At 44.9% G+C, this 25,597-nt stretch overlaps 5 protein-coding genes and 1 long non-coding RNA gene across 11 annotated transcripts in view; 3 read left to right on the forward strand and 3 right to left on the reverse strand.

Annotated features, from left to right (window-relative positions):
• Positions 1-9,540, reverse strand: part of LOC143894136 (uncharacterized) — a 44,017-nt gene extending 34,477 nt beyond the window's left edge. Inside the window, exons 1-3 of one of the 3 annotated variants that reach the window (XM_077400234.1) lie at positions 9,408-9,540; positions 7,572-7,673; positions 610-757 (exon numbers count right to left, since the gene is read on the reverse strand). In XM_077400234.1, coding sequence (XP_077256360.1) covers positions 610-757; positions 7,572-7,578 — 155 coding nt within the window. In that variant the 5' untranslated portion in view covers positions 7,579-7,673; positions 9,408-9,540. Of the gene's footprint in view, positions 1-609; positions 758-7,571; positions 7,674-8,392; positions 8,734-9,407 lie in introns of those variants that run through there. The other 2 variants (XM_077400235.1, XM_077400232.1) reach the window with 2 other exon arrangements.
• A 384-nt stretch (positions 9,541-9,924) lies between these two features.
• Positions 9,925-12,753, forward strand: LOC143894147 (uncharacterized). The gene is made up of 2 exons (XR_013256006.1): positions 9,925-11,837; positions 12,079-12,753. It is a non-coding gene; the product is annotated as an uncharacterized LOC143894147 (long non-coding RNA).
• Gclm (Glutamate-cysteine ligase modifier subunit) lies at positions 12,565-14,230 on the reverse strand. The gene is made up of 6 exons (XM_077400246.1): positions 14,049-14,230; positions 13,805-13,867; positions 13,606-13,723; positions 13,334-13,533; positions 13,133-13,247; positions 12,565-13,056 (listed from the first exon to the last, which is right to left on the reverse strand). Exons 1-6 carry the CDS (start codon positions 14,136-14,138, stop codon positions 12,905-12,907), a joined length of 738 nt encoding a protein of 245 aa, XP_077256372.1. The 5' UTR covers positions 14,139-14,230; the 3' UTR covers positions 12,565-12,904.
• A 1,086-nt stretch (positions 14,231-15,316) lies between these two features.
• On the forward strand, positions 15,317-16,204 carry LOC143894145 (transmembrane protein 14C). Its single transcript, XM_077400248.1, has 4 exons — positions 15,317-15,418; positions 15,528-15,605; positions 15,705-15,894; positions 15,973-16,204. The coding sequence occupies exons 1-4, from the start codon at positions 15,346-15,348 to the stop codon at positions 16,031-16,033; spliced, it is 402 nt and encodes a 133-aa protein (XP_077256374.1). The 5' UTR covers positions 15,317-15,345; the 3' UTR covers positions 16,034-16,204.
• A 148-nt stretch (positions 16,205-16,352) lies between these two features.
• On the forward strand, positions 16,353-21,281 carry LOC143894139 (calnexin). 4 transcript variants are annotated; one of them, XM_077400240.1, is made up of 8 exons: positions 16,353-16,933; positions 17,615-17,870; positions 17,960-18,255; positions 18,352-19,011; positions 19,091-19,231; positions 19,441-19,566; positions 20,393-20,569; positions 20,714-21,281. In XM_077400240.1, exons 2-8 carry the CDS (start codon positions 17,624-17,626, stop codon positions 20,768-20,770), a joined length of 1,704 nt encoding a protein of 567 aa, XP_077256366.1. In that variant the 5' UTR covers positions 16,353-16,933; positions 17,615-17,623; the 3' UTR covers positions 20,771-21,281. The 4 variants fall into 4 exon arrangements, with proteins under 4 accessions (XP_077256366.1, XP_077256369.1, XP_077256368.1 ...); XM_077400243.1 differs by lacking the exon at positions 19,441-19,566 and adding an exon at positions 20,036-20,155; XM_077400242.1 differs by lacking the exon at positions 16,353-16,933 and adding an exon at positions 16,940-17,147.
• Positions 21,282-21,764: 483 nt separating this feature from the next.
• Mtmr6 (Myotubularin related protein 6) lies at positions 21,765-25,534 on the reverse strand. The gene is made up of 13 exons (XM_077400238.1): positions 25,243-25,534; positions 24,904-25,017; positions 24,662-24,824; positions 24,375-24,532; positions 24,181-24,306; positions 23,974-24,108; positions 23,559-23,691; positions 23,250-23,476; positions 22,884-23,134; positions 22,650-22,793; positions 22,453-22,579; positions 22,079-22,339; positions 21,765-21,998 (listed from the first exon to the last, which is right to left on the reverse strand). Exons 1-13 carry the CDS (start codon positions 25,264-25,266, stop codon positions 21,855-21,857), a joined length of 2,007 nt encoding a protein of 668 aa, XP_077256364.1. The 5' UTR covers positions 25,267-25,534; the 3' UTR covers positions 21,765-21,854.
• Between the last annotated feature and the right edge of the window lie 63 nt (positions 25,535-25,597).

Raw genomic sequence — 25,597 nt, forward strand, 5'->3', positions numbered from 1 at the left:
ATAACGCCTAGAACGTTAAATTATGCGGCGCCGACAGGCTACCTGGCGTTTCCCGCGGAGTTCCTCGTACGCGACGTTTAAAAAAAAAAAAAGAGCCGCGCGGTTCAAAGTTCAAGGCACTTTGCGCCCTACTTCCTCCGCGACTGCGTCGTTCGAGCCGTAAAACGGCCTCTCCCCGAGGATAGGCACAAATTAGAATCCCGTGGAATTCGCAAAAGTCACAGTCGAGTTGGCAACCGGTCCGTGTGTGAACGTAAGCCCGCTTCGACTTTTCTTTCCGTGGATCTTTTTTTCCTCGTGCTGCGCGACGAGAGAAACGTTGTTTTTTTTTTTTTTATATCTCGATATTGAAGATCTTTCGATATATTCTCTGTTGTATAGAAATCATGGTTTCATATATTTACATGCCTCGTTATACGGCGCTTCCCCTCTCTTATGGAATTCGAGGCGGTTCTTAGGAAAACTTGGGGATTCCGCGACCGACTCTTTCCGCGAGCATCTCGTTTTTCCGATGCAACGGGCCGACGCCGTATTCTTTCTTCCGGTCGCGAGGACATTAAAGGCCGATTTTCCGAGTGCGAGCCGCGGAGAATGCGACCGGCAACTTACTTGGCGGCGCAAAACGGGAACGTTGCGAAAGCCCCGGTGCGGCACGGCTCTTCATCCTTCTCGTCTTCGTCCTCTCGACGCCGCTCGACGTCCCCTCGCGTTCCCTGCACGGCGACGGCGACGGCAGCGCGGTGGCGGGCTCTCCTCGCTAGGAAATAAGAAATTTTCTTGAGAGATGCGAGCCTCTCCGTGCGAGGGAGGAGGCCTAGCCAAGCGAACATAGTTAATTTAGATTGTATCGCGTGAGAAGCAGGAAATGACGAAATATCCTGAGTGCTGACTTATGCACGCCGCCTCGTGTGTGTGCCTCGGCCGCGCCGCGCCGCGCTGCTCCTCGACCTCAAGCCGCGGCTCTGCTACGCGGCTCCGACGCGCAAGGATGATATTTTTTTCTTTCCTTTTTTTCTCCTCTATATGTATCCTATATATATTCCGATCTGACACCGCCGCGCTGCGTGGCGAGAACATTTGCGCGACGTCGTTCGACGTTTCATCCGTGAAACGCATTGCATCGTGTCGCGATACATACGATATGCATCGAAAATTCGACGGAACGCGCGCTATCAGGGGATACCCGTTAAACTTATTACGGAACGTACCGTCAGTCCTCCGACACCGTGAGATAAATTTGAGAACACTTCTGTGTAGCGAAAACTTCGCGGGAAGACGTTAACTTTTAAACATTCCGAAATTAGGCGTGCGAAATCAAGTGTAATTCCAGTTAAAAAATCAACTGCATAATGAGTTTTCACTTTTTTTATTTATTTATGACTTCGAGCTCCGATGAATCAGAACCGATTAATTATAATTGTCATTTCATTGCTGTCTCAAATGTCGATGCGTATATAGAATTGGGCATGGCCGCCAGACGGTCTTCCAGGTCATACCCCGTGGAAATCTCGTCGGCGCACTAAAGGAAGTGACGCGGGAATAATTTGTCACACGTGATTGGAGACGGCGTATAATGAAGGCTCGAGTTCCGAGTACGATCGGTGCCATCGGTTTTAAACGACCATATATATGAGGACACACGCACACGGTACATTCTTATACAAATAAGTCGCTATACGACTATAAAGCGTTATCCCGCATAAATCGCTTAAACAAATATAAACAAAAGGGCTCGTAACGCGCATCTCCCAATTAATCATTTTCTCGTAGAGACGCTTATCTAAAAGTTGAATAAAATCTTTTTTATTTACATTTTTAATAGTAACAGTGGAAAAAACAGTGATAATAAATCTACGATGAACGCGTGTGATGTATACGCACAGAGGCGCGCGGACACGCCTATTACGCGGTGATAGATTTGTTGTCGGCAAGGTGTAACGAAACATCGATGCGCAAGGTCATTCTATACTTTGCTGTCGTAAGGTGAATGAGAGAAGACGCACGTCTGTAAGGCGTTATATATAAGTATAGAGACGTGGGTGCTGTGTTTAATTCCGCTCACGAAACCGGGTTCTTTCCGTCACACTCTCGGTCACCTGAAGAGTTACTATGCCCAATTAACCCTTTGAGAACCGTACGCTTGCCGGGCATTGCCACTTCCGACGTTGCAACAGCTTTTTGCCATACGATTTTAGCGAGTCCATTATCTGAGCCACGCTATGAAAAAAAAAAAAGAAGAAATACCCACGTACCACGATCACGTACCGTGTGTGCATGCATTTTCCTTAATTCTGTTGCAAATAATTAATTTTGTCCATTCGTGTTAAGATTTTTATATAAATTCACTTGAGAGCGATAACTCGAGCCGTTTGATCAAATCGAGAATCGCGAGTTATATATCAACGCACCTTAATCGATGACGACCATTACGGTTGCGTGCGAATACGAGCCCGTTTCCACGTGAGCTCTCAACTGGAGAGAGAAATAGAGAATGAGGAGAGGTCGAGAACGACTCTTTAATCTCTCACCTGTGACCCAGACGATACGCGTTCGCGAGTGACGAACGGCTCGACGGAAGCGAACGGGAGGAACGATTCTCTTCGATCGTGAATATTTCAGTCGTCAAATTTCCCGAATAATGAAGTGATAATTACAAGTGACGAGTATGTTGAACAAAAGTATTAAGCAATATGATTTTTCCCTCGCGAAAGGTGTTCGAACGACTTCGAACTCACGGAAAAGTATAACACTTTATCCTTTATCCTTCTTGATTATTTCTGACGACGGAGTTGGGAAAAAAAAACAGAAAATTCATCGGCGGGAGGAAGAACGACGATGCGTACGGAGCACGCTACCGTACGCATCGATAATATTCCAAGGGGGCCTCATTAGCGATCCAGGAACGTCTATCCTCCGCCACGAGGAGTAATTATCTGTTACAACGCAGCCGCGTGTGTATGTACGGCGTATAACAGCAGATCAGCGCAACGATTAAGCTCAAAAATAGTTCATGGGAACCCAGGTAAGCTAATCTCCATCGCATTAGTGTTGTTCCATACGTATAAAATGCTTTCCGAGGAGGAAGCGGCATGCACGCACCTTTACCGCTCGCGGGGTCATCACTTTCGAAAGACCGCGAACGCCTCTCGACTGCTCGCGAATTGCGTTGTCCTCGAGGTACCGCAAAATCCAGTTTCAACCAGAAATTCATTCCTATTCAATTCTGTTTTTTTTTTGTATTATCGAACTGTCCGATCGATGCTTAAATTTAATCCCGAATAGATGAATCTGTAGATAGACTTTGCCGTACTGATTCGTTCGGCAGTATACTACTTAATCATTAACGCTCGTTAATTTTTTACGCTGCCCGGCATCTCGCTTTCGATCGAGCTTGTAAAGCCTTCGTTTCGAGTCCACAAATTTAATGTAATGCTCGCTACCGTACGATAGCCGAGAGATCGCGTGCACGGAATCGTGCGCATCGTTCGGTGTCCCTCGAAATCTACGAGGCGCGCTCCTGGTGAGACAGGTCGGGTCCAACTCGTCGCGGGAAAAATGACGGGTTCGCCATTGGTGAATCTACCCCGGCACGTGCACGCCGGTACTTACCTATACAGGGTGTTTGCACACGCGATGTACCTCATTGAAAGACGTATATTTCATTTATGGTTTCTGCGAATCTTAAGACCGGCATTTTTTCCGCGAAGATTCAATTGAACGGTTATCGCGATCTTTTAATTTTTTCAACATTAAGTATCTCTGTGAAAGTGGCATCCGTTTAAGATGAATCTGTTGACGTTTCGCCGAAACTTGATTCGCGAAAGGAAATTGTTCGATCGGTCCGACCGTCCGTAACTCCGAGAATCATCGAATGGATTTTTGTTGAGAGAGAAACTCGTCGCGTACGTCGCGGAACACCCTGTATAATCTAGCTGCCGTACCTCTACGGTACCTACCTACCTACCTATACCTACCACCCGCAACCGACAACAGGCCAAGCCGGGGCAGAGTCTTAGGCCAGGCCAGGCCGAGCAAGAGTCGTGTAAGAAGGGGTTAAGAAACTCTCGAACTAAAGTGCCTACACCGGAAGCAGGGGCCTTGCTTTCTGGGCTAATAACCGTACCCACATCGACACGCGGGATCTGCGTGCGCGCGTACACGCTTAGAGGAGAGGAAGACGGAGAGAGAGAGAGAGAAAAAAGCGCGAGAGGGGGACGGGGGAGGGGTCGGAAACGAGGGGTGGGAGAGAGAGAGAAAGAGAGAGGTGTAATATAGCGGCGGCGGGGCCTCTTTTATGCGTGCGCGTATACGTATACGCCCGGGCGGCCCCTGGTGTGACGCACACACAGGTGCGCGCGGGGACTCTTATCGGCATGCAGAGCTAGATTTTATGTGCGATCGAATGCCGAGCTGACGGGATTCATACGCAAATCGCAATCGAGCTACATGCACGCGAGTCACCCGGGAAAACGCCGCGACGAAGAGCCGCCGCGCCATCGTGACTCGATGCCGAAATTGACGAAAAACCTCGATTATCCGCTGAGCGATTTGACGACTGGTGGATTATCCGAACCTTGTGGCATAATTATTTGTTTACTTATCATATTTGAGCGTGTTATGCCTCATAATAAATGCACACACAATTTCCTGCGCTATAATTATAGTTGCCAGCTTTACGGCGCGTCAGTTATTTCTTACGCTGCCATAATTATAAATATGATTTCTCCACTTTGCGGCGCGGGTAATTTTATGAAATGACGGATCTCACTACACTCCGAAGTGGATCTTCTCACCGTTCGCGGAGTGAGATTGATTATCGCTCCTCGCTAACTGTATACAACGGATAGGTCTCGTAAACAGATAAATCTGCAATTAAATGCGAAATTAACCTGAATATGAAGCATGCGCGATTAGGTATCTCGCGGACGAAGTAACGTTACGGGATACAGCGCGCCAAGTCCTCACAGATAAGCGACATCCGCTTCTGAAATGCCGAGACGAAATCTCGGGGCGACGTTTTGTCTCAGACGTAACAGACAATTGATTTTTCAAGATTGCTTGCCGCAATCGGTTTAAACGGAAATCGATATACATTGCTGATTAAGCGTTATCGATAACACGCCTCACGATTCTTTACCACCAAAATTCTCCCCCGACGGGACGGTATTTAACAGCATTTCTACAAGCCGCCGAGATGCGGTCGCTGAGATAAGGGGAGATTAATCGAAAACGGTAGCGCTGGTCCAGCGGAACGACAAACAAACGTGCCGACGTAACGCCGCCGCGCCGCTCCTGCTGCAGGAACAACGAACGGGGGGGAGGGGGGGAACAACGAAACCCTTATCACGCGCGCAAAACGGTACGCTATCCCGTTTTCCGCTTCGTCCGCTTTCACGCCTACGAATCTCGACATCCGTACGTGGGATCGGAGAAGGTTTCGGCCGACTCTGGTGTCTATTTTTTTTTTTATCTTTTACCGTTTTTTCATTTCCCTGGCCCCTCCGCCTATCATTCCCTTCCTTTGCGCTCTTTCCTCCCGCGAGTCGCTTGACACATTCGCGCGGAGAAAAATGCAACCAAGCTCTCCCGAGGGCCGCCGTATATATGTATAGGAAGGGAACGGATGTCTGGTGTGTAAGGAACCGCTAAAATGGTGTTCGCTCTTATCCGAAGATCTAGAGCGGCGATGCGAAGAGAGGCACGCGGAGGGCTATACGTAAGGTAAAAGGGGGCTCATGACTGGCTGGTCGGTCGGTCGGTTGGGTTGGTTGGTTGCTTGCTCGCTTGGTTGCTGCTGTGGTCGTTTGGTTGGGCTGGTTAGTGCCGTTACTAGAAAGAGGCCACCTAAGTTCGCAACAAGTGCTGAGTTATGTGCCTCGAACTTTCTTTATAATGAGACACCGGTCGACGAAATGACAAACGTAATTAAAGCGGGCAGTCACCGGAGGTCAGGCATCCCTGAGATTTTCACAATGAGAAATCCGCACCCGTATACCGTCCTCTCGTCTCCTCTCCTTTTCTTTCTCGCTCTCTCGTAATCGTCCGCTCGTTTACCATCGCGACGTCTTCATTCACGCTGCCGCAACGTTATTGCGAATTTCAGGATATTTTGCGACCGTCGTAGAAAATCGTCGTCACCGATTTAACGCGTCGAGTGTTCTGAATCAACATCGCGAGCTTTATTATACTCCACATTACTATATTTTGTAAGACTTGCCTAATTGAATTAATATTATATAGAATCGTGTACAGCTTTCTTTTTGAAAACTGATCGACAAAAATTAATCGATTAGTACACGTATAAAAATATAATAGACGAACCGTGTAAAATACAAGGGAGTACGATAACGAAGGATTCGGGACTGACTTGAACTTACATGTGGGACTTTTTCCGAACAATCGCGAATGCAACCTTGCCCCGTTTTACGCCTCCCCGTGACACAACAATGGAAACGCAATGGTACAACACATTTCACTTTTTCGCAACGCGCCGCGTGTACCGGGGGGCCTAAAAAGTATTGCGCGATTTCCTTACCGCGAGAGAATTCACCTCGTACACACAACGTAGATTGGAATTGGCCGTGTACCGTAAAAGCCTAATTAACATCTTTCGAAACCGAGGCGTGCGCGCGCGTCTCGCCGCTGATTCGACTTCTACTCATGAGCGACAGGGTGGCTTGAAAAAAGGGCGTAAACATCGAAATTACGAACAATACGAGGTTTTTCACCGTGTTTTCCTCATCGCGTCGGACCCGATTCGGTCAGTCTCTATTGTGGAGAAACAACAACGCAGCCGAGGAGCCAACGTTAACACGGGAGGTCCCCCGATATACCTCCGGATTATCGCAGCTCGCACGCGAGCGCGTATTTTCATATTCTTATTTATTTTTATATTGTCCAGCGGTGCGCATTCCGCGACGCATCGATCGACGCGACGGGGCCAGCAGATAAGATAGGTATATACTCGAATATCGGAAGTCGTGTCTCGCTATCGCTCGCGCGAGGGCAAACACGCGAAATGCCGAAGCTCTTATTTATCGCCTCTGCGTCTCCTGCGTGCGGAACATCGCGTCGTCCGCGAATACTTTTCCGCGATACCAAGCGTCGATCCTCGCAGGCCGCGCTGATGTTCGAAAGAGAGAGAGAGAGAGAGAGAGAGAGAGAGAGAGAGAGAGGAGAGAAGCCGCGTTTTACATTCCAGTCGCGCGATCCTGCCTCGCAGGATCCGAACCGAACGACACTCCTCCACGTGCAAGCACAGCCGGCACCCACGCCGCGGCTTATTCACGCGCCGCGGGGGCCCGCATATAAAACTGCTCCCGAGTTCGGCGGGGTCAGGGATCACGTTGGCCGCGCGATAAGCATCTCGCGTGAATGATTGCCGATGATATTTCACTTAGGGATCGTCGGGGACCGATCGGCCATCGCGAGCTCTCTCTCTCTCTCTCTCTCTGCCGGGATCTCGGGAATATCCTGAGAATTCCTGCGGAAAACTTTCGGCGGAATGCTAAGCTCCCATTTCTCTCTCCTTCTCTCTCCTCTCGCGAATGAAATTGTATCTGGTACGGTACCTCTCATGAGACGTCCCCGATACAGCGTCGTTTCACTGACTATGTTTCGCACGTTTCCGAGGCGCGAGAATTATCCGAGGCTTTCCGGTAGTATTAGCAAATCTGAAAAATAAAATGAGATTAAAGACAAGATGAATACGTTGCGAGGGTGCGGACTGTTAAAAGATTCGAGATTGCTATACGCTTCAGGAGCATAGTTTAATGCAGTAATTTAATTTTTTCTTAACAAGCATCGTTACAAAAATATTTGGATTCTTTCGCAATTGCCTAATTAAATAAATGTAGAAATCACTTCTCGGCTTACTTCCCGTGGTATAATAATAATAATAATAATAATGATAGTATTAACGATCGATATAACTCCTCTTCATATTAATTACAATGTTTTATCTCCCGATCCTTTCTGTCAGATCGAATACTTTCGACGATGCATTTGAAACTGGACGCGATAGGAATTACGCAGCCGTTCAACGAAGTTACTTACACACCATTCGTATCGCCATCCCGAGCCCAATTTCTCAAACCGCGAGACTACTCCGGGCGCCCACGCGTGTAGGGAGCACGGTGGCGCCACCTCTCGCAAATTAATCAAATTAAATTCATGACTGCAAACGTATCGCCATTACGAATTTGCCGCGCGGCCGGCGCGGCCACGCGACGATCCGAGAGAACGCGATAAACAAGATCTCGAGAGGAAACCTTCTCGATTTGCCGCATCGATCTACGCTTTCCGATGGTTGCGTCGGCCGATCGCCGTTCAATTAACTAAACGCGACGCAGTCGTGATAAACGATACGCGCAGGCAGGGCTATTAAACTCACCGTCACCGTCGTTGCTGATAACGCCGCCGATCGTGCGTTCCTCCTCTACCGTCGCTCGCCGCGTCGCGTCGACGTTACGTCGGGTATGGTGTTCACGTTTGCAAAAGTCAACGACGAGACGTCTCTTTCGAACATCCCGATGATCTCGTTTCTCGTTTTCGGTAGACGAGTGCGAGGCGCGAGCGCGATCGTTCGACTGACGGACCGACGGACGACGGACGGACGTGATCGAAGGACGCAGCGACATCTCGATCGTCGCGCGGCTTTGCGTTCAAGACCGTATGCTTTTCGGAAAAACCGCGAGAATAGAATCGCGTGCATAATCTCTTCTCTCTCTTTCTTTCCGTTTCTTTAAATAATTATTGGGCAATGTTGAAAGTTCTCTTAAATACCTCTTGAGAGTAATTAGTTGCTTTCTCCATTTACCTCAAAACTCGGATAATTCTCACTTGTGATGTCATTCTGTCTTTATTATTCGCGTTAATTCCCAAAAAGGATAGAACGACATTACAAGTGAGAATTATCTGAGTTTTGATGTAAATGGAAAGCACCTAATTGACCTAATACTCGCAAATGCGAAAAAAATGAACGCGGCCGCATCGATTCTCCCAGATAACGATAATGACGCGAGTTATCGGAGCGACTTCGCGTCGGACCCTTCTCCTCTCGCTTTTCCCGCGCCTTTTCGCGATCTAACACGGCCGTTAATAATTCCTCGTTCCTCGTCTGTCTCCGTACGTTCTCTTATGTTATAGGATCGACGACGGGGCCCGAGGCCGGGGGGAGTCTATTTTCCCCCTCGGCTCGGCGCGACCGGGCGACACGCGGCCGTTTCTCGAGCGGCACGTTAAAATCGCGGCTTCTGCGTGCGTAATGCGGTGGATGCGCGCCTACGGTCGTCGGTTTGTCCGACTCTCTTGACTCGATTTCGCGACCGCAACTCTCCCTGGGAAGATATATCTCTTCCCGTGTACCCCGGGGCGAACGCCTCTCTTTCTCTCTATCCGTAATATACCTCTTTCTCTCGTTCTCCCGAGTTTCGCTCCTTCTCCCGTCCCTTTCCGGGGAGAGCCGGTGCCCTTCTCGAGAGTTCTCCGTCCTTCTCCGACGCGGCGCGGCGGGGCCCGCCGATGGGACCGGGGGGGGGGGGGACGGCCGCTCCGGACCCCGTCGCGGAGACAACGTAAAGATTTAAGACTGAGAGATGCGCCAATAAACATGCTGCGCCCCTGCCGCAGTCAGCTCGCGCTTCTCCGCTCTGCTCTCTGGCTCCGTTCCGCACGGTCCTGCTCGCAGCCACCGCACGTATACGCGCGTATGCACCTATACAGGGTGTCCTGTCCTTAGCAGTTTCAACGCTTTTTTTTGCTCTCTCCGTCTTCGGATTCCGCGGATCTTGGGAGTGGATCTGTTTCCGACTAAAATCGCCCTGAAATGTCCAATTAAATTGAAGATAATTAATCAGTCTGAGACTAAGCGGAAACCGCGCGAGGCTTCGTGCCCCCTCGTAACTCGTATAACTACATTCTGGCGCGAAAAAGTTGTATTGATTTAATTTGGAGCATCGGGATAAATTCATCCGTTTATCTCCAATTAGATAATTGTTATCCGCGCGTTTACCTCGCTCTCGACGAGTTCGACGCGCCTCTAAAATCCGTAACCCTACGAAAGAAGTGACTCTTCGGATAACGAGACGCGCGGGTACACCTGCCAGGCCCTGCGGTGCGCACGGCGGAAATAAAAGCTCTCCGATGCGAGGGGACGTATCGTATACACCGCGAAAGTAGTAGATCGGGACGTTGCGCGTTGGTCGAGCAAAGCGACAAGGGACTTGAGAGCCGGGAGCCGGGGCCCGCTGCCGCGGTGCTGCCGACGACTCTCCTCTTTCCTTCTCCTTCCTTCCTTCGTGTTCGCCTCCCTCGTCCCGACTTATTTATTCCTTTCTCCGTCGCTAGCTCCCTTTCTTCCTCGACTTCTTCTTTATTTCTGTCCTTTTGCCCGTTTTCTGCTTCCGCAAACGACAGCCGCTTATTTATATCCCGTCTTTGCATCGCGCGGGGCCGAGCGAGCCGAGCGAGGGTGCTTTCTTTTGCGTTTACTCTTGCTACTGCCGCGAGTCGCCGTTGCCGTTGCCGCTCTGCCGATCCTCTCCTCGCGTTCGATACCTTTCTCTCTTTTTCTTCCTCCCTTCCGTCTCTTCTAACCCGCCGTTCCACGATATGCCACACGTAACTTATGTTACGTCACGTCGTCTCGTTAATCATATCCCGCGGACACCTCTCAACGGCTTCATTAATTACCGCTTGCAGTTTATTCCTCGCGCCGCGGGCCGCGGGGCCCTGTGTGCCACGTTAATTTACCATCGATACGTAGCTTTCGCGACGCGTGTTCCGCTGATAATTTGTTTTCGATATTTCCTCGACTCTCTCGTTCGTATATCTTTCTGACTCTTTCCTCGCGTATTAACGGCGAAACGGATAGGCAGGTCCGATATAACAGCGACAAACGACCTCGCTTTCTCTTCTCGTCGTTCCTCGTCCCTTCCTTCGGCGATACCCTCCTGGTCCCCGCGTGTCCCACCCTCATTTTCCTCCGAGGCGCATTTCGCCCGCCACACGATCGCGGTTGCGTCATCCGTCAACGTGGCATCGCGTATCCACTCGACGGGAACTCGTCGTTGAGTGAAAAGGGTACGATGGATCTCGGGGGACGAAGCCTACGTTCGACCTGCGCTTAATAGGAAAAAAAAAAATACGTTTTTCGAAATGGTAGTTTCCTTTTTCGTGCAATTTCTTCCAAATGGGGATCTCGCCGTTCGAGACATCGTCACTCTTAAAAGTCTCTTCTCCCGGGATCGGACGAGACCTCCTGATATCGGGGGGGGGGGGGGGCGGGGGAAACGCGGCACGGGGGGTACGCGCACACCGTTCGCGACAAAAGCGATCGGATCGGAGGAGAGTCGAGCGAATAAACGCTGAAAAGAGGAACAAAACCGACATTATATGTGGCATTAACATACAAAGTATGTCAGACCCGCGATCCGCAGGCATAACATAGTATCGCGGGCTTCGCATACCCCGCTTCTCGACGCAGCAGCGGCTGTGAGGATGAAAGAGAGCGAATACGTGTGCGTGCGTATCCGAGAAAGAGAGAGAGAAAGAGAGAGAGAGGAGAGAAAAAGACGGAAGGAAGGAGCCGCCGTTGAGCGTGCGGAACGAGGGGGCGAAAAGGGTGGGATGACGAACGCGGTGCGCCGTGCGTCGGCGAAGGGCTCGCGCGACAAGGACGAAAGAGGGAGCGAAGAAGGCAGTGGCGGATCTCGCTAAATAGGCACTCGCGAGTCACGAGACTCGCCCTTCGGCGCCCCTCCCCCGTACTTAATCGCATTTTGTACAACCGCGACGTCACCGTTCGTCTCACGAGTGCATCTCTTCGAGTATATCCGGTAACTCATCTCTTCTATACTATGAAAAAAAGAAGAAATGGTCGTCCATCAAATATCGGAAACGATATTTCGACATTAACGTCGATTTTATCGTTGCTTTTGAAATTCGAGAGGGTTTTCTTCTCTCTCCTCGCATTTCACTCGCTGAAATCCACCGTCGATGGGACGGAAAGAGAGAAAGGGAGAGAGAGAGAGAAGGAGAGCGAGGCGGCGTTTACGTTATCCTTGCGGTCCTCCGTAGGTCCCGTCCCTTCGCTTCGTTGTCGTCCCCGCAACGTGTGTGCCACGCGGTGGCGGCTTAACGCAAAAGAGGCCCCCGGTGAGCGGGGCACGGGACGAGAGGAGCGGAATAGCAGAACGAGCGGGTAAAAGGGAAAGATCCGAGAAGGCAAGCAGCGCAAGGCGGTAGTGGCAAAGGGGAAAAAACGAAGCGCATATATCGGGGCCGACCGACGACGACGACGACGACGACGACGTTGGGGACACGCATACACGTACACGCATATGTGCACAAAAGGAAGGATCTCCTTCGGTGTCACCACCGTTCGCCGGACTCCCGACCGGCTACCGCTAGCAAGGGCTGCGAGCCGCTCGAGGACGATAAAACTATCTCGCATGGTCCGCACGTGGAGAGAGATAAATATCGAGGCAATGGCGTGACACGTATAAAAGAATTTTCTTCTAATTTAGGATAAAATACCGGGATCCTGAAAATAATATTCGACGGTTACTTTTATTTCTCTCAAGAAAACGCAATGATTTATTTCTCAAATAGCTTACAACAGTTAATCACCTAATGTGTAACGATTAAGAGAAAAATGCATGTCTACGTCGTACTGTAAAAAATTGTACAAAATTTCAGAGCTAATAGATAAGTAAAACACAATGTTGTACTATAAAAGCTTATGTATAACAATTATATACAAGGATCCAAAATGCTCGTGTTCACAAAAATTAAGTATCAAGCTTTCCGCGTTAATACGTTTGGTATAAAACATATCGCATGTTAATTCCGTTAATTCGTATCGCGACAAATAGAAATAATCTTGAGAGGTGCTGCTATAACGTTAAAGTTTAACATCTGACTTATTAATGCGCAGTAAGTATCCTTTCGACGATAAAATTCCACGGCATTTGAGGTGAATTTGGTATCTTATCAGCCAGTGCGAATAGGCGGTAGAGCCAAATATTTTCTCCAACGCTTCTTGAGGGAGAATTTCTATAAGACAAGACGCCGGAAAATAGAACGAACGTTAGGCTCGCAGTTGCGCGTGTTTCGATCGAAAAATACTCACGACTGGGATCGCTGTGCGTCAACAGTTGAATGTCGTTTTCTTTAGTGAATTCCTGCAGGACGGGGGGCACCACGCAGCACGTGGCTAGATTGATCTGTACGATGTTTGGTTTCACCTGTAACGCGGAGCAAAAACGTAACGAAACGTGGACGAGAATATACGTATCGAAAAGGAATCATTTTGTGGTAAACTTATTCTTACGTCAGCCCATTGGAACAATTCGACGAAAGTGTTCGTATTAATGTCGCTCAATCCAACGCTGGACAATTTATCGGCTTTTACATATTCTTCAACCACGGACCATATCTTTTTCAGGGATGACAACGTATCTTCGGGACTTTCGGCGCTTTTGTAAGCTATCACTAAGGATTCTATGGTGCCCGTACATAGCGCTTCGAGTGCTGTGAAACGTAAAAGTGAAACGCATTGAGGAATACGGGAGAGAAATATATATCGCGACGCGGCTGACTCACCTCGGTCCAACGCTTCCTTCAACGAGTCGACGTCAGGTGACGAGATAAATACTTTTACCGTGACCTTCAAGTCTTTTCTATCCACGTCGCGTAGACTCGTGTCCCTCTTTCCATTGATCTGCAATCGTAATCGACAGAAAAATTTATCAACCGCTCCAGAGAACCACTCCCGGATCGCCCCGAAAACCGGTATACGTACAACCGTCGTGTCGTTCCCCTTGCTTCGTTCGTCGTTCAGAACGATCTTCAGGGTCTCGATCAACTGAAACAGATCGCCGAGTGAGAGAGACGCAATTTCGATAAGGGTGCGCGACATAACCTCAGCCTCTCAAGAACGGTAAATAGATCGACGTCGCGCGACGACGACGACGCGTACGCTCCACGCAGTGCTACGAAAAGCGTAGCGTTACGCAACCGCTGTCCGCTGTCCGCTATCGACTGACCTCATCCGTGGAATTCTGACTGGCTTTTAGCCTCGCCTCGCTCAGGGAGAGTATATTCCCAGTGTTAACCAGCAAACTGTGCGAGAGCATGTCGAGCGACGTCGAGCGATCAACTGCGGGAGCTTCCGCGGATAGATCCGGCGGCCTGTCGGAGGACACCGCCTGGTATTTACGCGCTTATATCGACGCCAAAGTGATGTTATCAATCGTGACTCTTCAGCTCGTCCGCGGGAAAAATGCGACAACCATGATTCGTATATTTTATCGGCAACACGCGAGGCGCCTGTAATCTCTCTCTCCCCTCCACGATCTTTTCCCTCTCTCCCTCGATTGCAATGAGTTTTCAAAATTTTCTGCATTTCTTTCGACAATGAACGTCGTACTTATACGGTCGTCGAACAGGTATATTCTCTGATCGAGAAGAAACGAGGGAGTATAATTCTTGTCGCGCCGGCTCGATGTGTATTCATTCCTCGATCAAATTCTTGGCCCCGATAACTGAGAGAAAATATAATAAGGAATCGTCGCTGAACTATATATGGGCTCGAAAAAGTCCGATAAAAGGATCGTGCCTCTCGCTTAATAGCTCCACGAAAAAATCACCGCGATTTAAGTAGAACCTGAAAATAATTTGTTACGCGGCCCATTCGCGTCGCGACGCGCAGACGCTGGAGAATCTTTTGTCCTCGTTTGAATTCGACGGAACTGAAATTGAAATATTCGGTATTTATTTCCGGCGCGATGAAGCGTCGTTGCAGGCCTTTCCCGTCGAATTTTCACGCGAGAAATAAACAACCGAGGCCGGAGGGCGTCGTTTTTTGAAGAAAATCGTACGAAAGTAGAGACCAAAATGATTTTCTTTCCTCCAACTGTATTTCGCGAATATCTCCTAGGAAATTGCGTACAACGAGCGGATTTTCGTTGCCTCGTAGATCTATTTAAATTTGCACAACAATGTAAAAAGCATTCGCGAAAGAAACGAAACAACCTAACCCGAATGTTATTATGCCCGTTCTAGAATGGAGGACGATCCTACTCGCGCATATAATTTCGTTATCGACGTTATCGTCGACACGTGCGCGTAATTGAAAACCGCGCCGACGATTGGTCGGACGATCAACGGATGGCAGCACTGAAAACGAGAATTCACGCGTTATCAGTGGTTATCACGGATTCGGGATTACTCGCCGTTTATTATGCAAATTATCGCCAACCCATATAGTACATACTAATCATACAGATGTTCGTTATTGCAATTAGAGTCTCGTCGAACTGATTATCGACAGGCGGGACGGGGATGGAGGCAGGGAAAAACTTCTCTCAGGAGTTTGCCACCCCGCGCAATTTTTGCGCGATTGCGCGTAATCAGGGTAATAAACTGATACGCGACTCGAGCGTGTATCACGCTCGGTAAATTATATTGCGCGAACAGACGTCACACGGCACACGGAGGAGACTCTTTGTTTGTTCCCGTTGCAGAAATGCCGATTGACATCGCCGCGTTCGCATACGCCGCCGCGGTCGCCGGCGGCGGGGTGTTGGGTTACGTCAAGTCGAGTGAGTTCGATCGTTGAACGTTTCTGATTCTCGCTGCTCGCCGACCGACCGACGTCGCTCATCGACGTTACGAATAACGGATTTTCTCGAACTTTCCAGGTTCCATCCCCTCGCTGGCCGCGGGGCTTCTGTTCGGATCGGTTCTGGGCTACGGCGCTTATCAGACCTCGCAGGATCCGACCAACGTCGCGGTTTTCCTGGGGACCAGCACGGCCCTCGGCGGCCTGATGGGATATCGATTTTACAACAGCGGGAAGATCATGCCGGCTGGAGTGATCGCTATGCTCAGGTATTTCGTATTTCGATGCTCGTGTTGAAACCCGTGCGTCGCACGTCGGTATATTAACGTCGGAATAATTATTTTCAGCGCCGTCATGGTCGTGAGGACGGTTGCGAGATATTTCTCACCGCCCTTGAAGACTGAGTGAACGTTAATCAATTAAGTGCTAGAGATATCACACATTTGTTAATTTAAATTTCAATATTTTCGTGCAAGGGGGAGGGGTACAAATATAAACTATAAGGATTTATAAGATTTAATATCTCTGAAAAGAAATATATATCTTTTTCTTCTTTGACGAATTTGAATTCTCATCGTATTCGTTGTTTTTTTTTTATATATATAAATGTCGAAGAGTTAAATACGCTGCGTCATGCTCCGGAGCACTCGATTGTTTTCGACGCAACTGTCAAACGATTGATGCCTACGACGTACGAATACGAAGACGTCCGACTCTGTGCTCGACCAACTTCGGCAACTTCGCGCGTCGCGCGACAAGGCCGCGGTATATGCGTCGGCGTTGAACGGGTTCTGGGTTCTGTATTCGGTGTAGGTGAAGCGAAAACGAGTGTAGTATGTATACATCATTCGAGAGAGGGAACGAGGAACGGACACGGCACGGCAGAGTGTAGCAGAGTGTAGAAGGTGCAGTTGCGCGAAACGACGCGAGGACGGACGTATCACTCGAGCCTGGCTGGCGCGTTGCTGACGAGAATATCCGTTCCACGCCACGTTTCACTGCCGGTCGTCGTTGCGTCCGGTTCCGTCGTCGGGTGTGCGCGAGGGTCGGTCGAACGGTGCGAGAATCCCTCGATTAGGGCCGCTGCGCCACTGCCCCGATTAACGCGATCACGCCGGCAACTTCCGGAAGCGCCGCTCCTTGGAAGTCTCGCGGAACGAGTCTCGCAGGGCTGCCCTACTTGGCCAGATTTAATTATCGTTATTAAATAATTGAATAACACGGATCCCCGGCCCCGGCCTCGCCGTTGACGCTTGACGCTGTGATCGTCCGAGGATTCGGTGGAATTGACTTCCTCTCGTATCACCGGTAAGACAACGCTTCATTCCCGGAGGGGATTTACTCTCGATATCGCCGTGTGACGCGAGCTAATTTAACCGAAGGATTCGTGTAAAATTGCGCGTCACGCTGTGATCACGCGGGGGTGTGTGGCGTGTGCGTGTGTGTGTATACGTTGCAAATTCGAGGTTAAGTTTCGCACGACTGACTCGTTTCGTCTCTCAAGTGCGTCGATTTCATAAATGTAATTTTAATCGCCTTAGGCAAAGGGTTCTTTTGATATTTTGTGAATCTTTCGGTCTTCTTTGTCGTTAGGTTCGTTTCGCGACGCGCTTCGACCGCCTCGAGTCACACAGGCGCGCTTTAAGCGAATTATGTCCATTTCTACCAAAAGGATTGACTTCGATCTCGATTTAACTTACTCTTTTTATCTTTTTCTAATTCTTAAAATAAAAAAAGGATAAAAAGTAAGTTAAGCCGAGATTAAAGCTAATCGGTATTGGTCGAGGTATCGGTAGAAATGGACGATAGTGGATCAATGTGTATTTATCAATGTGGATTAACTTTGATCTCAGTTTAACTTACTTTTTATTTTTTTTTTCTATTTCTCAGAATTAAAAAAAGAGATTAAAGTTAATCTACATCGATAGAAACGAACGTGAGGCGAAGGGCGGTTTCGGGCAACTTTCGTTTCGTTCTTCTTTATTTCAGGAATATGAAATGGCAAGAATCGTAGCGTGCGTTGTGCTTGTTTGCCTGAGTGCGCGTCGTAGTATATCGAGCGCGGATGAGAACAGCGACAGCAGTGTCAGTGATGCGATACCGAAGCCGATTTACAAAAGTCCGGAACTATCCGGCTTCGCTCACCTAGCGGAGCACTTCGACGGCGAAGAGAGATTTAGGAATTCGTGGGTGTTGTCGGAAGCGAAGAAGGACGATATCGACGAAGATATCGCTAAATATGACGGTTAATATAAAATTGTTTCATATACTTTTGGCCATTGTGCTCTCCGTGCAGAATTAATTTAAAGGTAAAGCTAACTTTTTGTTATTTAGGAATTTGGTCCATTGAGGAACCTAAGAGACACGGCGAGGACGGAGATCTAGGATTAGTGCTTAAGAGCAAAGCTAGACACGCTGCCGTTTCTACTTTATTAAATAAGCCATTTTACTTTGAAGACAAGCCCTTGATTGTACAGTACGAGGTTAATTTCCAAGAGGGACAGGAATGTGGCGGTGCCTATCTTAAGCTGCTCACGTTAGACGATAAATATGGGGACTTGAAACAGTTCCAAGATAAAACGCCATATACCGTAATGTTTGGGCCTGATAAGTGTGGCAACGATCACAAGGTATCCGCACGTGCGCTTTGTTTATTTTAAATATACTACCGTGTCATAGAATAGTTACTGACGCACATTTCTTTGCTCTTATTTTTTTATTTTTAGCTCCATTTTATATTTCGACATAAAAATCCATTAAACGGTACGATCACAGAGAAACACTGTAAGAAAGGGAAGGACCGTCTGGAAGATTATTTCAAAGATAAGAACCCGCATTTGTATACTCTGATCGTACGGCCTGATAACATTTACGAAATCAAAGTAGATAATAAACTTCAAAGCTCGGGCTCGTTGCTAGACGATTTCGCTCCTCCTGTGAATCCACCTCTGGAGATAGAAGATCCCGACGATAAGCAGCCTGAAGATTGGGATGACCGAGAAAAGATTCCCGATCCATTAGCGGAGAAGCCCGATGACTGGGACGAAGATGCTCCGGCACAGATAGTCGACGAGGAAGACGTCATGCCGGTGGGATGGCTCGAGGACGAGCCGCCCATGATTCCGAATCCGGATTCGGTTAAGCCCGATGATTGGGACGTCGAGATGGACGGTGAATGGGAGGCTCCAGAAGTACCAAATCCGAAATGCGCGGACGTTCCCGGTTGCGGGCCGTATAAGCAGAAAATGAAGAAGAATCCACGATACAAAGGAAAATGGCTGGCGCCGCTCGTTAACAATCCTAATTACAAGGGGAAATGGAAGCCTAAGCTTATACACAATCCTGATTACTTTAATGACGAACATCCGTTCAAGATGTTGCCAATTGTACGTAAAGAACGGAATGTCTCCTAGTTATGTAAATACTTATTGTAGATACGGTACTTGATGTGCGAAAATTTTTTAGAGCGCCGTTGGTTTTGAACTGTGGTCGATGTCTCCCGACATATATTTCGACAATATAATTATAACGGATGATGAGAAAGTTGCGAAGAAATGGGCGGATGATACTTTTGAGATTCGACGTGTTAAAATTGCTGAGGAAAACGTAAGTATCCTTTCATCCACGCTCTAACGATTTTTTTTTACATGGCTCATAGTTGTGCGATAAATTTTCTACAATATGTGTGCGTGAAATATATGAAGATAATACAAAAGTTTCCAAAATCGTGTACGTGTGCAAATCAATCGGTTTGTTAAATTTAAAGATTGACGACTTTCGAATTTAGGCAGTATGCAAATTATGACATTCCATAGGATTCTTTGTGGGGTCGAATGATGAAGGCGATGAATTATAAGCCAGGATGGTGGGCATTGTATTTCTTGTATTGCGCGATACCAGTTGTAGCTTACATCTGGTATCTGTGCAAACGAGCTCGTGAGGTATTCGCATAGATATGAAAGATAAAAATTAAACGAAACGTTGAAAGTACTTGCTTGACAACATATTAAAGTATATTGTTACATGTCCAAACGCTAATAACGTATATTATGTAAATATTATATATATATTTTTATATAACGTCTGTTCTGTATTAGATCTTTTACTAAGCTGTAATAGTAATGTTACGTTCAAATTATAATCCTCACTTGCTCCTTTGTAATGAAAAGACCTATTCATTGTTGGCTCATTTCAGCTAAATTTCGATGCTAGAATTTGTATACCTTACACGTATAATAAATTTAGAAATAACAATATATGTGTGTGTGTATTACAATTATATATCTTATTTAATTATATTAAAAGTATTATTTTCGAAATGAGATCTAATTGCAATACATAAATTAACATATAGATAAAAGTCACTCTGTATGCTTATAATATATAGCATTTTGTGATTATCTGATACAGCTGAGTGTATGGACTCGGATCGTTAAATTTACTGCGGACCATCCATGGATATGGGCAGTATATCTATTGCTAACTGCGATACCAGTAGTACTGTTAATGTATTATTGCTGCTTTTCCGAGGTATAATATCTGATCGAAGTAAAATAATTCAAGTATTCTTGCACAGAAAGTAGCTTATTTTTACAAATATTTAGAAACCCTTAAGTGAATATTTGATAACATTAGATGCTTTGTAAGCAGAGTTCAAGTCATTATCCAGCATGTAATACTACTTGCTTATCGTTAGTAACATTATATAAATGCAAGATGCTTAAAAGTAACTATGATGTAATTTTCATATCGCTTTGAACATATCAGGACAAAACAGACTTTAAAGAAGAAGATGATGAGAAGCCGTTTTTGGGGATGCACGATGATCTCGACGAGGCTGTGGAAAATGAAAATCAGCCAAATTCTGAACAAAAACCTATTATAGAAGAAATAGAGGATACAGAGAAAGAGACTGGAACGGAGGAAGTAATAGATATTGATAAGGTGGGTAAAACTGTAATTATTTATTTCATAGTGAGAATCATAATTCCTGGTTTCAAGTTTTTCAATTTACACAATGCTTTTGTTTTTTTTTTTGTTATCTAAATGATCCTCGGTTATATAAAAGTGCGCGTATGATTGTCGCAGGATACATCACCGATCAGTGGCGATGGACCACGACGAAGAAAACCAAATAAAGAATAGGAAGAATAATTATAAAAAATTTAATAAGAATATTATCGCGTTAAGATATTTATGTAATACTGTCACATTCCACATTACACTTGCCATTGTGGATAGTAGGGTTACCAGTCACTAGCGAATTCAGTCACTGCAATGTGATCGATATTTAATTACTCGTCTAAGAATATTGACATTTGATATCGTATATGAAGTCGTATTAGTATATTTGAAGAAACTGTTCTCGCGGATTATGCATATGCTTTTGTGTAATGAGTGATATATGGTGTATCTGTACTAAAGAAATTTACAATGGAGTGTTTTCTTCAAAATGAACAATGCCTTAATAATATAGTATTTATGTGTTTTTTAATTACAATATCGTAAAATATTGTAGCATTGAAGAATAGCATTTTACTCAGTTTGTATATTTAATATTAAAACGGGGCACACACACACACATTAGTAAGAGATTAAAAAAGTCAAAGAACTGTGAATGTAACATACGTGAATGCAAGGTATGTATAATTTACGTCCTGATGTAACTAAAAACGGATTTAATACAATTTAATGGTTGCTGTATTCATCAACTACTATGGAAGAGTCCAATTTGATTGCAATGCGAATAGTATTTATCCACAAAATATGCAAAGTAATCTTTTAATCTATTGTATGTGTATGTATAATTTTTTTCCGATATAAAGATACAGAAAGAAGAATACAATTGATGAGCAGCTTTTAAAGTCATTGACGTAAAACGTAAACAGAATTTATAGACTGTACCATAGTAGTTGATAGTCATTGATTTGTTATTATTAATTGTTTGTAACACCATTATTGGGTGTAATATTCACGAATTTTAATGTGTTAATGAGTTATTTAAGTTATTAATAATAAGTCCGTATCCGTACATACTGTAATCAGGTACTACGTTGTTTGTATTTGATCGTTTATGCGAATGAAATAAAATTCAAAGAAATATAGAAAAACGATATAAATTGGAATAATACGATATTACTTGATGTGTGCTAAGTTTCTTCATTGGTTCGCTCAAAAGACACGTGTACAAATGTGAATTATAAGCAAGTCTGCGTTAAATAAAGCACGTTTAAGGACTAGCGGCAGATATGCCGAAACTTTGGTAGCACGATTTGCATGTAGGTACGGCACGCTGCGACAGATGACCAGGTAATTTAGTGTGCACCGCCATGCATCTTGTGCATAGTACATCACCGCAGGACCAACAATGATGCTGAAACAAGATAGTCACAAGCAAAATGATTGAATGCTTTTAAGTAACAATTTATTACAGGGTACACTTGTCAATTGTACCTTTTTGTTAAAAGCATCAAATGTGGTAGAACATCCACATTCTTCCATGTTTCGCGACGATTTCCATTCTAAAGCGACCGTCTTCAATTCATTCTCCAATTGATTTGCTTTTAGTTTAGCTCTCGTCTTCTCGTCGTGATTTCCGGTGTTCTCTATTATAGTCTCCGATAAAGAATCCTTCATGAATTTATTATCAAATTTATGCTTTCCCTTTTTCTGAGCGTTATTCGTATTCAAAAGTTGCCCCAAAGAATTGACTCGCTATTGAAGCCGAAAATCAGAATACAGATATAATAATCGATCAATATTAATTTTTCGTTAAAATTTATTTTAAAACTTCCACTTATATTATTCGTCCGAATTGTGATACACACTTTTAACAAAAGCTTCACGTGATCCTCCAAAGAACTTGTGTGATCGTGAATTGTCAGAATTAAGTCTTCGCATGTTTCTCTAGGATGTATTCCATTTTCAAATCTGAAGTACAAGCCTCTCCAAAGACTGCAAAAATAATACGGTTTATATTCAAGTTAATATAGAATATAAATCGCGTACAAAAACTATATATTACACGATAGATTGGGGTGCCAATTTAGGTTGAAGAATGTCAACGGAGTCCTCGTTATTGTAACGATTGCATCTGTAGATTGGGTTTATATACTCGTTCATATTATTCGCTAAATAACCCCACAACGAATACGTTCGTTCGGATAATCTAAAATAATAAATTAATTCATACGTATTATAATTTTTTTCGTTTACACTGAATTTATCGTGAAGAGCAATTGATATAAGGGTGTAATACCTCAACATTTGCCTTTCTTTTTCCGAATTTCCGATGAATGTGCCGTATTGACAACCATGTACATGATCGTGTAACGTCAAAAGAAAATATTCATTAAATTGAAATTTATATGGAAATTGCTGTAGCAACTGGTACGTTGCGTCGATAAACTGTGTAAATATCGGTGCGAGTTCTTTACCATCGCTACTGACGTAGCCACAGCGGTCACTAAATTTATGACCAAATGACAACCAATCCTTTTCTATTAAAGCCTGTTAAAAAAAAGAAGGAGTTTTCTTAATCATATTTGTAAGGTGGGATAAATTTAATGAAATAATTATAAACGCGCGCGTAGAAACTTAGACAAACAAATGTTGGATTATTTACTTGAAAGCCTTGGATGGTTCTGTAAAATGGATCCAACAGTAATGCAGCTAGAGAGCACACTTGCGCAGTGCGGTCCCATCCGTCGCTACAATGCACCACCACACTCACGCCGTTCGAAACTGCACGTGCGATAAACCAAGCGGTTTCCAGAATAGAGCGAATATGCTTTAACCAGCCGCTGCTTTCTAGGCCGCTTAAGAATGCACTCATGGAGGTCGACCTTTGTACTAAATTCAAATGAGGATAAAATTATTTATTAACAATTTTACGGAAACATCTGATGTTAGTATAATAAGATTTTACACTTACAGTCCAAAAGCTTATTTAAACTCGTTCTCATCACATGAATGTTCTCTATCCCGAAGAAATGAAATTTGATATTGTCATAGAAGTTTTCGTTTTCATATCCTTTCCCTGCAGCTCTGTTAGCAAAGGCATTAATCTAATCGAACAGAATGAAGTTTCGGTTTTTAATGATACCTTATATCCGTTAGGAATAAATATGAAATTATTTATTTTATATATTTATAGTATTTTTTTCATCACTGAAATAATTAAATGTCGATTTTTTCCGATTGAATATAATATATTCTTTCTAAAAAGTTTTAGAAAAAGATGTTTTCTGTTTTTAATACTAAAAAATGAAAAAATTAGAAAAGTAGAAGTAGAATTAAATCTAATATTTAATTGGAAAAGGAATAATATATTTTTTAATCGCACTCACCCGTGGCCTTGTATCGACAACATACATATACCGCGAATTAGGATTTGTACACAAGATATTATGCATCATTTCTTCATCTTCGGGACATCTTGCACTAAATCCCGAAAGTGGTTGACTGCAGCGACAAATGGCAGCCTTAAAAAAGTTATTTTATTTAGAGGAATTTCATTTAAACATTACGCGTTTAGTTTACTACTCTATTCGAACCTTGTTTGAGTGCAAATATGTTAAAACTGGTAGCCTCCCTCTGCTCCTAAACTTTGCGCTGCCTAATAAAATGTTTTTAGTAGAAGCACTGGGAACGTATAAGTACCTTGGATAAGTATCGCAAAGCTGAAAGAATCGATAGTTTAGTGTTAACGGTGAAAATTTTGAAAATATAATACACGATGGATATTTACTTCATAATTAGTATTTAAATACGAGAGTGACCACTCTTCGTTCGGGACACCTTGCCGTTGAAATTCACTCTGTACATTGAAGAAATTCCATCCAGCATGCTTAGGTAGCGTATCTTTACTCTCTTGATAATTGAAGCAATATAAATCTTCTACACTAGCTGTATTAAAATAAAACCAATGAAAATTATGAATACAATTCTCTGTCTTATTGGTTAATTATCTTAGAATCTATTCTGTATTAGAAGGTATGAGCAAAAATACAATAAATATGTGACTCTGCTTATTACCTGGACAGGATAATTTTAACAATGTGAGATAAATCTCGTGGCAATCGCGTTCCTTCGGGGTGACAAATGTGACGATGAAGAAATGCTTGCACTTGATATACAACGGTGATCCTGTGGTCGTCAATGGCTGTTTCTCTATATTAGCAATATGTGTATATAACACCTGCAATTATGATATTTCGTGGAAAACGTTGCTTTTGTCACGTAAACGGCGAGATAGATAATTAGATTGGATGATTTACCCATATCTTCTTTTTGCCACTTGTTTCAATAAAGACAAGATGCGTCACTGTAAGGTAGAGCGTACCGATGGAATGATTGTTGCTATACTTATCCAGCATCCTCACGTTCTCTACCTGCAAATTATGTGTTTTTCTGAAGATTTATATTACACACGCGAATAAAAATAGGGAGACGTTCTTTCAACCCTGCGATTTATTTTTAGATTTATAATTTAATAAAAAATGAGCATTTCAATAAATAAATAATTAATACGTCTGTGTGATATCGTCCATCGTCTATCGTCCTTAATTCGTTATCGATAAATTACAGAGAGTTATAAATATTGAATCAGTTTATACCTTAGAGACCTTTATCTGATCCATCTTTGTAGCTTTAAAAAAAAATTGTACGTGCGATATCAAACGGCTATATATTTTATTTAGGCTTATAACGATCGACACACGCGCGTGCACATCATCCGAGCTTCATGATAGCGGCGAATTAAAAAATAATCATTTGTTCTAAGCGTACGCGGACACTCGATCAGATATCTTGAGTTAATAGGCGAGGTTACTACTGCCATTCCCTTTAAAAGTGACAGATGGTGACAGATTGCGGTATGTCTGATGTCTGCAACAATCCATGCACTTTTTTCGACGAGTTTTGGAACTCCGTCGTGAAAAATTGTTGCGGCGCGAGGCGAGGGGCTTGGAT

This window comes from Temnothorax americanus, unplaced genomic scaffold (assembly GCF_048541705.1).
Source record: "Temnothorax americanus isolate GAGA-0224 unplaced genomic scaffold, ASM4854170v1 Scaffold13, whole genome shotgun sequence".
Classification (NCBI taxonomy): Eukaryota; Metazoa; Arthropoda; class Insecta; order Hymenoptera; family Formicidae; genus Temnothorax; species Temnothorax americanus.

Excerpts from the sequence above, each read along its gene's own strand:
- Gclm (XM_077400246.1), bottom strand. The coding sequence starts at position 14,138 with ATGCTCTCGCACAGTTTGCTGGTTAACACTGGGAATATACTCTCCCTG. Across the intron at positions 13,724-13,804 it reads AGGGGAACGACACGACGGTT|ATCAATGGAAAGAGGGACAC; the intron begins GTACGTATACCG and ends TTACGATTGCAG. Across the intron at positions 13,057-13,132 it reads GACGCACAGCGATCCCAGTC|AAATTCTCCCTCAAGAAGCG; the intron begins GTGAGTATTTTT and ends CTTGTCTTATAG.
- LOC143894139 (XM_077400240.1), top strand. The coding sequence starts at position 17,624 with ATGGCAAGAATCGTAGCGTGCGTTGTGCTTGTTTGCCTGAGTGCGCGT. Across the intron at positions 19,012-19,090 it reads CGTTCAAGATGTTGCCAATT|AGCGCCGTTGGTTTTGAACT; the intron begins GTACGTAAAGAA and ends AAAATTTTTTAG. Across the intron at positions 19,567-20,392 it reads TGTGCAAACGAGCTCGTGAG|GACAAAACAGACTTTAAAGA; the intron begins GTATTCGCATAG and ends TGAACATATCAG.
- LOC143894145 (XM_077400248.1), top strand. The coding sequence starts at position 15,346 with ATGGAGGCAGGGAAAAACTTCTCTCAGGAGTTTGCCACCCCGCGCAAT. Across the intron at positions 15,419-15,527 it reads CGCGATTGCGCGTAATCAGG|AAATGCCGATTGACATCGCC; the intron begins GTAATAAACTGA and ends TTCCCGTTGCAG. Across the intron at positions 15,606-15,704 it reads GTTGGGTTACGTCAAGTCGA|GTTCCATCCCCTCGCTGGCC; the intron begins GTGAGTTCGATC and ends CGAACTTTCCAG.
- Mtmr6 (XM_077400238.1), bottom strand. The coding sequence starts at position 25,266 with ATGGATCAGATAAAGGTCTCTAAG. Across the intron at positions 25,018-25,242 it reads ATCAGATAAAGGTCTCTAAG|GTAGAGAACGTGAGGATGCT; the intron begins GTATAAACTGAT and ends CATAATTTGCAG. Across the intron at positions 24,307-24,374 it reads ATTTAAATACTAATTATGAA|CTTTGCGATACTTATCCAAG; the intron begins GTAAATATCCAT and ends CGATTCTTTCAG.